Source organism: Nestor notabilis, unplaced genomic scaffold (genome assembly GCF_000696875.1).
Source record: "Nestor notabilis isolate BGI_N333 unplaced genomic scaffold, ASM69687v1 scaffold27361, whole genome shotgun sequence".
Taxonomy (NCBI): Eukaryota; Metazoa; Chordata; class Aves; order Psittaciformes; family Psittacidae; genus Nestor; species Nestor notabilis.
Genome location: NW_009913772.1, coordinates 20,572 through 32,782, shown reverse-complemented (window position 1 = coordinate 32,782; position 12,211 = coordinate 20,572). Strand labels below are relative to the sequence as shown.

At 42.8% G+C, this 12,211-nt stretch overlaps 1 protein-coding gene across 1 annotated transcript; it reads left to right on the top strand.

Annotated features, from left to right (window-relative positions):
- Window positions 1-351: 351 nt before the first annotated feature.
- Window positions 352-9,265, top strand: UBR7 (ubiquitin protein ligase E3 component n-recognin 7 (putative)). Its single transcript, XM_010023356.1, has 10 exons — window positions 352-392; window positions 541-601; window positions 2,197-2,292; window positions 3,427-3,480; window positions 4,631-4,736; window positions 5,928-6,112; window positions 6,690-6,821; window positions 7,231-7,393; window positions 8,286-8,347; window positions 9,158-9,265. Exons 1-10 carry the CDS (start codon window positions 352-354, stop codon window positions 9,248-9,250), a joined length of 993 nt encoding a protein of 330 aa, XP_010021658.1. The 3' UTR covers window positions 9,251-9,265.
- The last annotated feature ends 2,946 nt before the right edge of the window (window positions 9,266-12,211 follow it).

Sequence of the window (12,211 nt, the reverse complement as noted above, 5' to 3'; positions counted from 1 at the left end):
GGCTGGGGCGGGTCTCAACAGGGACACCTCCACTCGCTGGTGCGCTTCGGTGAGGTAGGACAACTCGCACGAAATAAACCGCTCCCAGCAAAGCTGCACAGGCAGCTGAGGTCAGGACACTGAGGTACCCACCTTCCTCTTCCCTTGGCACACCAGCCCTGTTTAAGTGAGAGCTTAGGTGTCTGAGTAGGAGACAAGAACTTAATCACCTTAATGGATCCGGCCTTCGCAAATGAAGCAGTTCAGGCTCCTATTCCACCAGCACTCAGTGCGTGGTTTTGAGTGTGGTAATTGCAGCACCAAGGGTTAGCTGTGCCGCTGCAGCCTCCCAGCCAAGTGCTGTTGTCAGTGATGGTGTTAGCCAAGATCCGCCAAGAGCCCCTTGTGAGAGGGTAAGGCCACTTCTGACTGATACTGCTGTTTAAGCACTGCAAGAATGCTTATATGTCGCCTAATAAACTGCTGGGAATCTTATGAACACAAAACCTAATGTGTTTCCAGTTAATAAACTCACCTGAAACGCTGTGCTTTGCTTTCCAGGAACTTCCGCTGTGACTGTGGAAATAGCAAGTTCAAAAATCTGCAGTGCAAGTTACTGCCAGTAAGTGCAGATACAGGTTTTGTACACACAGAATCAAAATGACAGCACTGGGAGGCTGGTGCCTGGCCTCAGCCAGTACTGACGCACATGGTGCCTCTGCTTTTCCCAACAAGTTAAACAAGGTGGGAGTATTACAGCGGGAGATAAAGCTGTTGAGGGACCAAAAGAAAATGTGAGGAGAGAGGAGAGAAAACGTTTGATAGTTGTCATCCATGAAGGCAGCAGTTTTGCATCTATGGTCAGCATAATGCCAGAAATGTGTTGAGGTGCCTGCACTAATACATCTCATTGGCTTTAAGCTGGCTTCAGGGGAATCTTTTGGGTGCAATTTTGCTGTTGCATTAAAGAAATTTAAGCTGCTTCTGTTGCCGAAGGGACACTTCCCTCCCCTTCTTCATGGTAGCATTATTGCCCTAATCTTTTTTGATTGGTTGTCACCAGAACCCACTGATGGGATAGTTTTTTACTGTATTAAGCCTCCTGTGCTTTCATTTCATTGGGCATTTTGAACTTGTCAAGTAGTTGGTAATATTCTGGGAAGCAGCAACAGGAAGCTGCTTGGCTTGCCCACAGCGCTGCTCCCAGGGTAATGACAGCCAGATGCAGAAACAGCCCATGGTTTTGTGTACGCCTGTTTTGTTCCAGCAGAACTGGGATAGATCCAGAGCTAGTCAGCCCAGGGCTATAGTCCAGTGATCCCTAGAGAGACACCTGTGACAATTCTAAGGTGTTACTGTTTCTAATTCAAGTCAGTGAAATGGATCATGTGGTGGTTCTTCCTCGTTCAGTTCAGTGCAAAATCAATTGTACCGGTTAAGTGACCTTCAGCATCCACCCATTAATCTGTTGAATTTCATGGGTGTCAAGTGCTCGCATTGCCTGTCCTTTCTTTGTCACAACAGTGGTAGAAAGTGTTCTGTAGGAACATCATGAATGGTCACAGCTCTTTCTGCAGGGGCCAATAGTGGCCTTAGGCTGTAGTTACATGCAGTTCTGAAGCCCTCTGGCAGCAGCTGTATTAGCTGGGGGTTTGTTCATTTGTTTTTAAAATGCGATTACCTGTAATTGAGTTTCATTCAGCATGTTTTGTAATTTAGGTAATTCTCTCCTGTAGAATGAGGTTTGTATGACACAAATTTAGTGGAAGCTCAGTGGTAAGATTAAACAAAGTTGCGTTGGGATCACCATCTGGAGTTCAAAAAAAAAAAAATGGAGGGGAAGGTGCACAGTAAATCTACAGGTGTTGCTATATTGCAGCAGGTAGGCACAGTTGGTGATCAGAACTCTTACGTTGTTCTGGATTAGCAGTAGTTTAACAAACACCACAGTTGCCATTTATTACAAAGGTGGAGAGACTGTTTTTCCTTTTGACCTTCACTATTCCCTGCGTGCCCTATCTGCTGCTCCCTGTACAGCATAGATGTCTGGATAATATTGTTCATTTTGGATCCTCAAGCTGATGAGTGTAATTATTGCTCTTAGGAATTAAAGTGCAACAGGAATGTTTGTTTGGGGTTTTATTTCTAGATTATGCATATTTTCTGTCTTGTTTTTCACTGCATTGTCTACTGAGAGATTTTTTCCTTTCCTTCTAGGAAAAGGGCAAAGTGAATTCAGGAAATAAGTATAATGACAATTTCTATGGATTATACTGTACTTGTAAAAGACCTTATCCTGATCCTGAAGATGAGGTAAGAAATACAAAAGCTGACAGTAATCATATATAGATGGTATTTATGCAAAGTATTGTACAAAGGTTTGTCGCTGAGCTGCTTTATAGCGAAGAACCCACTTCAGGAAATCTTACGCTCTTTATTACTCTTGGTTGTCATATATATCATAATTATCAGGGTTTTTTTTAATGGTGGAATATGTTTATGCCTTAAAGACAGGTAAGGAGGACAAACCATCATTTGGACAAAACACTGCTGCAGTTCTCTCTGCTTTCCTCTCTATAAAGTAGAGGCTTCTCTATGGAGTTCCCCTTGGGAGTGGGTTTCTCATCATCCTAAGAAATGTGGCAAGTGCACAGTAAACACATTGCATGTGTTAGGAAAGACCGGAATCTGCTTCCTTGTGTCTGCAACAGTGCTCTGACAAGGCTTCCAAGATGGGGAGAGTCTGCCCTGTAGCACTGGCTTTAGCTTTCCCTTATGGTAGTCACAACACTTTTTCTTTGTCTGAAGTGTTAAAATACACCATTTGGTTTGCACTACACACATGGTTTGGTTTGCAGTCATAGAAATCAGGTGTTTTAAAGAATAAGGAAGGAGCAAGTCTTATAAATACAGAAAGTGTTTTACATACTCACCTCTTTGAAGTTCAGAGATAGGTAAACATTTCTAAAGAAATCACTAATAATTGTTTCCTGACAAAGCAGTTTGTATTGTACTGTGTTGTGGCCAGTTAAGTTAGGACTCTGGTGTTCCTCTGTAAACCTCATGATGTGATGGGTATCAGTATCTTTCGTTTGCTAAGCTGCCTGTTAATGCATTTCTCTTTACAGGAAGAAAGATGCCAACAGTGTATTAACTTTTATCAGCTCTTTTGTGAGGATGTCTTGCTCTACTAGGAAAACAAGTTTTGTAATAATAAATGGGAATTTCCACAGTCTTGATAATACAACAAATTACATATGCTGTTGAACTTCAGGGAAACCAACTGACTAATGAAGCAGTTAACTACTTACTAATGGCAGCTCCCTGTGGGTGGCTGAAGAGGGAAGTGCAATTCACTTGAGCAGGCTTTGCATAATAGTGTCATTTGAGGCTTGTGAAAGACTCTAGAAGTTGCTATTAATGCTAATAATATGACCATTCATCTAGATTCCAGATGAGATGATCCAGTGCATAGTCTGTGAAGACTGGTTCCACGGAAGGGTAAGGAAACTACAAGTAGCAGAATGACCATTTGCATAGAAATAAGTTAGTGTCAGTTGAATTTGTATGGTTATTCTTATTTGAGAAGGTTTGCTGCCGTTCTCAAAAGATTATTACCGGAGTTCTGAGGTATTTCTTTTCATGCTATGCAAAGGAATATTAAAAGTTTAATCTTGTGCTGCTGTCCGCTCCAGTCCAAAAAAAATGGGAAGAGTTCTACCTCTTTGAAGGTTACCACTGCAGAATAAAAGAACAACTTTGTAACTGTATCTTTAACTGGAAAATTCTAATATCAGTGCAATCGGTGAGAAAAAGGTTCTTACTGAGGCATGTTATTATCAGCTACCCAAACAGTTCTTCATGCAAAAGAATGCTTTTAAAACTGTAATTCCTTTAAGTAGCAAGGAAGAACTGTGCTGTTGGTTCATGATTGCAAACTCTGGGGAAATCTCTTCAAAGCAGCTCAGCACTTCAGTGAGTGCCCTACTAATGTTTGCGCATTAAGGATTCAGCCTCATGCCTTGAAGGGCATGAGTGAAATTCCGTGTTTGAAGTTGCAGGATCAAAGAATTAAAAAAAAGATGATTGGCTTCAATTATGGGTTCTCTAGATAAACTGTAGGATTCTTTTCTATAAATGTGTGTATGATGAATGTTATGCTGCATACTGTGAGCCTTGAATAATGCTTTTCAAAAGAAAGCCACTAAGCACTTTTAATTGCCTAAATATTTCTCACCAGTTCATGGAGAGCTTTGGGACCTAATTCTTCCCAAGTGCATTATGTGACCAATATGAAGATTTACAACCTCTTGCACATAAGGAAGCAATCATAAAAAGTTATTTAAGAGTTATATTAAGTCTGTGTAGAAGTATATTGTTTAGAAATGAGATAGGAGTGAGATTTCTGGCTATGTAGAAGGCATGAAAGTGTTTAGACAAAGACAGAATTACTTCAGTTTTTCCCTGGAAGTTTTGTCATCTCTTTTCAGTCTTTAAATTATACTGCTGATTATCATAGAAAGCTAGCAGGAGCGTACGACTGTACTGAAACTGTGGCAGCAGTTGATGATTTACTTCCTCTAAACCTAGAATTGAGTCTGTTAATTTGCAGCGAATGTTTCACTGATGCATGCTTGTTTCTTTTTGACAGCATCTTGGTGCAGTTCCCCCTGAAAGCGGAGACTTCCATGAAATGGTGTGCCAAGCCTGCATGAATCACTGCCATTTCCTCTGGGCTTACGCATCACAGTTAGCAGGTAAAGAAAATTGAGATATCTGAGCCAGTATTTCGTTAGCGTGTATTTGTCATGTGGTTGATTAATAACTTCACACTGTTTAAATGGTCGGAGAAATGATACTCAATATATTGGACAGTTGCCTTCAGCAGTGGAACATGCAGGGCTGCACAGACTCTTCTGTAGTTCTCGTTCCTAAATCTTAGTTCTGTGATGCTCACTCATGTATTTTATCAGAGATGTGCTAGCACATAGATAGCTGAAGATTTAGTACTTGTCTTAAAGAACTTACTTAATTTCTAAACTGGATCAAAGAACTGAAGAGTCATCCTAAGGGAAGCCATGAGGCAAACAGCTGAGCATAAGAGGCTCTGAGCAGCAGAGAATGAATGACAAGTGACCTGGAATGAATGTGTAAATCCTTCATCTGGGTAGAGCTGGGGCTGGGCTCAGGACACGTTCCCTGCAGGCCTCTGTCTGCTATGTGGTCTCTGCAGGATCAGAAGGGTAGATGACTTGCTTTCTGTGGAAAGAGCTGGTTTCACATAGTCTGCTGAACGTTGCTTATATCAAATGATAACTATCTCTTATGTGCCAGAAATTTCAGTGGCAATTTTAAGGATTCCAAGATGGCCTACCTGGAGTTCTCTTCCCTCTAATGTAAATACAGTACAGAATGGGGTTTTTTGTTTGTTTTAGATTTTCTGCTTCTAACCAGCTATATCACAGGGAACACATTTAAATTGACATCAAATGAAAAACTTATTTTAAATAAGGAAGGGATTGGTGTAGTTAATCTGTCACGGAGTTTTTGGGGTGGGTGTCTGGAGGAAATGAAGGACTGACACAAAGTCAGCAAAAAATATGTGACAGCTACTGAACCTGCAATAGTTATCAAGGGACTTCAAGAAAGACAAGCATCTTGGTACAGAACTATCTCAAATTGTCATACCCTTTTCCATCTCCTAGGACATAGATTTTGTGAAGAGAGTATTTTAGAATAGGAGTATGAGAAATGAAGAGGGAGTGTTTCTTTGTCTGCCTAGGTCAGTGTGTCTTTGGCCAGCTGTAGAGTATATCCAGGACCCTGCAGTGTATGAGCTGATCTGGGTGCTCTTTGACACTGCAGTGTAAAGCAGAGAGGACGTCTGTAGTAGCTAGTATGTTGTCTGGCACAATATTTTCTCACTTACGTGGGTACGTATCTTCTAGTTCCTCCTTTGGCCAAAGTGAACTCCCTTGAAGGTGAAGGGGTTTTCCTGAAGGTTAAGGAAAGTGAAGAGCAGAGAAAAGAAATAAAAAAAGAAAGTGGAGTGGAACACCAGGAAATGAAGGAAGAAAAGCAAATGGAACAGTTTAATGAACCATCCACTAGCTCTGGGTCTGCCTGTCCAGAGGTAAGATGTACCTTCTTTTCTGTCCTGTTCATTTTCATGCTGATGGTAGCTGAGGCAAAGGCTGCCTCCTTCTGTATAGGTTTAGTGAAGAGCTAAAAGCTTTCAGTCTGTTTCCATGTTCCTCGTCAGTCACTGACACTTCAAACATGCTGTCTCTGTGGAGCACAGCGTAGGCTGTGGAACAGCATTGTAGAAGTGGCTGACAGGGGTATAATGTCTGTTTGCCAATAGGTCAGATCCATCCCTTGCTGTCAGTCACCTTGCTTTTACACTGAGGCACCTTCTGAGTTTGTTCTAATACAGGGATATTATGCTTTGTAGCTGCATTTGCATGATAGTCCAGCTCTGATTTCTTAAACATTTATGGCTATTGCAGTAAATTTCTACAGAAATTTCTAGTGGAAACTGCTAAAATCACATCAGAATCCTCATGTGGATGAAATGGTAATGTAGGTTGTTTGTAAAAATAAATGTCTGAGACAACAGAAGAATCTTGCATAAGGAAAATGACATGTTGGAAAGAATGGAGTGTCTTGGAGGTGATAGTGTGGAGCACTGAACACTCATTTTAATTCAGGTAGTTACTAAGAGTGAGGAGCCAGCCTGCAAGCTGAAGGAACTCCAAAGCAAGCCATTTTTAAAAAAAGACACTGCCACCTTTTGGCCACTGAACTGGAGAAGCAAACTGTGCACCTGTGAAGACTGCTTGGTATGTATCCTCTCTTTGTTATGGCCACTGGTGTGGGGGAGGCAGGGAGGACCTCCCAGAGAATCTTCATCTACGAGAGAAGCTTGTAGATAAAATCTGTGTAAATGTTCTTACTGTGCATAGAAACACCTACCCCCTGCACTTCCCCATCCCACATAAAGGAATACACTGAATCCTTCAGAATTAATACAGCATGAATGAGCTGCTAAATGTTTGTACGTTCTTTGCTGCTTAAATCCAGTATTGCTTTGGAAGTTGTGGTGGGGAGATGCCTGAAATGCTGGATACAAAATATACATTATTATTTTTGTTGTTGTAATTTGTGATACTGAACTCAAAAAGGATTGGGGAGAGCATCTCCATCTGAGAAGGTTCGTAATATGTAAGTAAATTTTACTTCATTCTCCAGAAAATGTATTCGGAGCTTGAAGTGCAGTTCCTGACAGATGAATGTGACACTGTCTTGGCTTACGAAAATAAAGGTACCAGTGACCAAGAAACAGAGCGGAGAGATCCTTTAATGGACACCCTTAACAGCATGAACAGAGTTCAGCAAGTGGAACTCATCTGTGGTAAATACAACTTCATTTTTAGAATCTGCCTTGAAACTTTAACTGAGCAGGTTCCCATAAGGATTAGTATCAGGTCTTGCAGGGTGGTGTCAAACTGGTTTTGAAGTAACATGTAGAAGACTGTGTGACAGATGGCACTTCAGTCATTCCTCCATAGAAGTTTGTCCTCTCTGGCCTGTTGTTACAACTTTAACTTACATTGAGGAACTAGTTGGTATGGGAACTTTTCCCTTATTTAACATTTTATTGTATTGATAGTAATTTATTGTAACACGAATATTTAAACATTAATTTACATTTCTGCTCTCTGGCTTATTTATCTTACCCTGTTGTGCTGTGTGGCACAACAATCTCCTGTTGTCTGGGGGAGTGCCAGGCAGCGTGCCACTGGGGCGCAGTGTGCTCCCTGGCAGCTCTGCCACAGAGTGCATTGACAAGGCAGCACCGAGGTCCTTTATAACTAGAGCTGTTCCCTCTTCTGAGTGAGGGGTTTGCCCTCTGGCGAGGGCAGTTGTCCAGTTCTGAGTTACAGGCGAGGACGTCCCACCACGACCCACATGTGCTTTTGCCGTGAGAAGTTGGGAGCCAGGGCAGTCTTGATGGATTGTACTGTACGCTCCCTGAGCTTGTGCACATTTCTCTGAAGACCAGCCTGGACAGACACTCAGAATGCATAGGCTGGCCTGATAAATTACAGGCTTCTCATGTTTACCTGGACTTGCCTTTCTTTTTATTATTATTTATAATCCAGTTCAAACCTAATTTGTCTCAAGTAAACGTAATAAATGACAAGAGGGAGTAGAACAAGTTGTCTTCTTGAGCCAGTGTTAAACTAAAGCTGGGTATCTTGGGGTTTTTTTTTCCCTTCCCTTCCCTTTGCTCCTCCATCCAGAATACAATGATTTAAAGACGGAACTGACTGACTATCTCAGGAGATTCGCCGATGAGGGAACGGTAAGACACAGCTTGCAGAATTTGCTTGCCAGAAAACTGTGTTGTAGTACTGTTGTGGGGTGGCTGCTGGATACTAGGATGCTATAATAATTTTTTCCTGTCGGAGTAGCTGGCACTGCAGTAGCAATAAGACATCCCTGATTCCATGGGAATTGAGAAGTTGTATTTCTTTAATCACATTGTAACAGGGACCTTGCAGAAATCTGTCTAGGAAGTACTGAGAGCTCTTCTTAATTTAAATCAAATTTCTGTTGCCCTAAAAAAAGCATTCAGGAAAAAAGCTCTTAATCTTTATGGTTTTTTCTTAGGTTGAATTTAAACCCTTAGAAGAGTAAGGACTGAGTAGCTGCTGGCAAACAGTCCTGTCAGGTGTTTTCCTGGAGGAGTTTGCATGCTGTTATTAATCAGCACATGCATTTTGTTGGCTTATTTGCTAAATTGCCATTCTTAGTTACATTGTAATGAGTCTGAAAGTGAGCACCTGAAAATCTTGATTTGTGTTAATTTTTCTGGCAATGAAAGCAAGTGGTCAAAGCCATTAGAAGTACCTTCAGGAGCTTTGCTCCATGTGCTTGCTCTGCCTTTGGGGAGTTTGTTTACCTGTATTCTCTTACAGTGGAATTTGGGCATTACTAGTCTGCTTTGGGTAGAACGGGAAAGCTGCTGCGTGACCTGTGTCAGAGGGGGTTTGGGATACTTGCTTTACATGCTTTGTGTATGACATGGGATGCACGTGGGACTACTGGGGGGAAAGGGATCATTTGATTGAATCCTTGTAGCACAACGTGGGTTTCATGTTGCTTCCCGTAGGTGGTTAAAAGAGAAGACATTCAACATTTCTTTGAAGAGTTTCAGTCACGGAAAAGACAACGGACTAACAGGATGCAGTACTACTGTAGCTAGACTGAGAGGGTTCAGGTCTGAAAGTACAACTGGGCAAACAATATTCATTGGCAAACAGAAGAGGCATCTCCAGTATTTGACTTCTCATCAAAACCCAACTATCCAAGAAACATCTTCATTTTGTCTCATACTTCCTTTATTTGTAGCAACTAAAGCATGTTCCTAACAGGTACATTATTGCATTTATAGGGATTTCAGAGTCCTGATGGACTTTGCGTTCCTGTGAAAGCTGGCTGTGTCCTTCAGGGGTGGGTGGCTTGTTCCAGGAACAGCATTCCAGGAACTGTCTATTCCCTTCTGCCTTTCACTTGTTTTACTGTTAGTGCCTATTGCTGTGCGTGGTACTAAACCCTGGTGGGATCTGCCTGCCCTCCCTTCTGTGCAGTGCAGGGCACACGCACTCACTGTGCTTTGCAAGACTGGAGTGCTTTTCTTCCCTGCTTTAAATGGCTCTCTACGATCTCTCCAGCTGTAGTGACTCCATCAAAGCGTCCCTGCACAAAGGAAGTGTCTGTTCACCACACAGTTCCCTGAAAGGCAGAGAAGGCCTATTACAGCTTGGGGTGAAATTGCATTCTAAGATGGGTGTCACATAGAATGGTTTGGGTTGGAAGGGACCTTAAAGGTCATCTAGTTTCAACCCCTGCCAGGGGCAGGGACACCTTCCACTAGACCAAGTTGCTCAAAACCCCATCTGGCCTCGGCTTGAACACTGCCAGGGATGGGGCAGGTGACCTACCCAGCGCTGTGCTTCTGCAGGCAGGTGAAAGATGAGAAATCATAGGTTAGGCTTGATGCAACAAAATGCTCTGTCTGCTTTTATAGATTCAGAAACTTTGTTTCTAATACTCTACAGTGATGCTTTACATTCAGAAAGATTGGCATATGAATGTTATTGACTCAGTGGTTTATAAACAATCTCTAGGAAGAGGTACCAAATTACAAATTATACATCAGGAGGGGGTTGGTTTAGGACTTAAGATGTGCTTTGGTTTTAAAAACTAGCCTATTGCCAATTATGCCACCTCATAAATGGCCCTAAAGACACTGCAGCAGCTTGGCATTTTGCTACAGTATAAATCGTGTGATCTTTTTGTAATCACTGTGATACTCATGGAACAGATGTTTCACTGACTTTTAAGAATCTACACTTAGCTACAATTAAATAGTGACTTTTCATAAGTTTGGAGCCTAATGTAGTTTTTAGTTTTCTTTACCCACAAACCCCAAAACATACATTAAGAAAGTTCTACTTTTTAACTCCTGCTTTATGTAGTTTGAGGATTTCCTTACCATGGGGTACTTTTCTGCTTCCATGTTAATGACTTTTGAGAGGAAAAACCAGACCTTTATCTATCATTTTCCCTACTAATTGTTTCTGACCACTTTATTTACAAAAGCTATTTCTAGCCTAGGGGCTCAGTTCATGGGTTTGTTTCTTGCAAAATGACTAGTTGCTTTTAAATTTAACTCGGGGTATTGTATGTGGTTTTTTATTGTAGCAGCTGTTAGGGAATTGTAACTGCATATCTGACTACAGTATCTGAACATTAAATAACTGTTTGATCTGTACTGTCTTTGTTTGGTTGAAGAGCTGCTGCAGTGGTGTTTCCATCCAAGCCCAGGGCAGCGCAGCAAGGAGCCATGAGCTGTGTGGCGAGAATGCACCTCAGGGGCCGAGCCAAGCCCAGAGGTCCTGAACTTTTGCCTAGACTGGTGCAGGCAGGTTTGATGTGAGGTAAAGTTTGAGCAGAATTAAAAGCAGAGCAGGATGAGGTTTCCTCTGTACAACTGTTCTCAGCACTAAAGGGATGGGGGAAGAAGGTGCCCCGAGGCAAGTGCTGTCCTGGGTACCAGCTCCAAGATGGAAACCCCCAGTTCTCCCCAGGCCATGCTGTCCTCCCCCGGCATATACAAAGTCACAGCAGCTACCAAGGTGCAAGTCAATGGGAGAGGGAGGGCCAGTCCCAGCACACAGGGTGCTCTAGCAGCCACAGCAATGTTGCACAGAGGGAGGGGTTTAGTGGCAGGAAGGTTTTTAACCCAGGTGTGTAATTTGCACAAAGAGGAGTCACAGTGCCCGCAGTGGCACACCCAGGGCAGCACCCGCAGCGGGCACCTACAGTCACACAGCCGTGTGTGCCCAAAGTGCACCCAGTCCCTCGCACCCCCCCTTACTCAGCTTCCTCAACAGCATTGTGCTTTCTTCACAATGCCCCCCCAGTGAAGGGGTGACCTCTCTCCTGTACAGGCAGCAGGCCCACGAGAACCGTCTTGGAAAATGAACAGAAAGTCTAACAATTAATGCTACATTTGCCCACTTGACGAAGTTGCTCCTTCCTGGATTAGGAACAGAGGCGTCAGTAATTACCATGTAAGACCATACAAGTACTCTCTCCCCATCCCATTTCACATCAGGACAGAAGGCAGGTGTGTTGCTGTTGTACATCACAGTGAGACTAACCGAGGCTTTCTGGGGCAGGGTGACGCACTTCTGACCTCGAGTCATCTCCCTGAAGCAGCGAAGCACTTAATTACATTATTCAAAGAAACAATGTTCAGCTGATGCAGGCCAAGTGCTGCTCAAAGAACACCAGGTACTTAATGAGTGGCTGTGTCTGGCTGCTCTGCTGAGAAAATAAACATTTGCTGGATTGCTAAGTCCCACAGCCCTAACTGCATGGAACCCTTTGCCTTTAGTAGCAAATTGTCTCAGCCCACTAAGCTCTCGCCAGGACTCACTGAACTATGTCACTAAGCAGCTCAATAAGCTGCTTGAAGGGGTGTGTATCATACATCCTTGATGTTCAGAGCACTGTTGTGCACTTTCTTCCCCAGAAAGAACAACAAACCTTACCATGTTTAAGGGCCCCGACTGTTGGAGAGCACCTACAGTTCAGTCTGTACTGAACCACTCCTTGCTCCGGCATCGGTCACAGCACGGCACGTTCGGACCAGCCT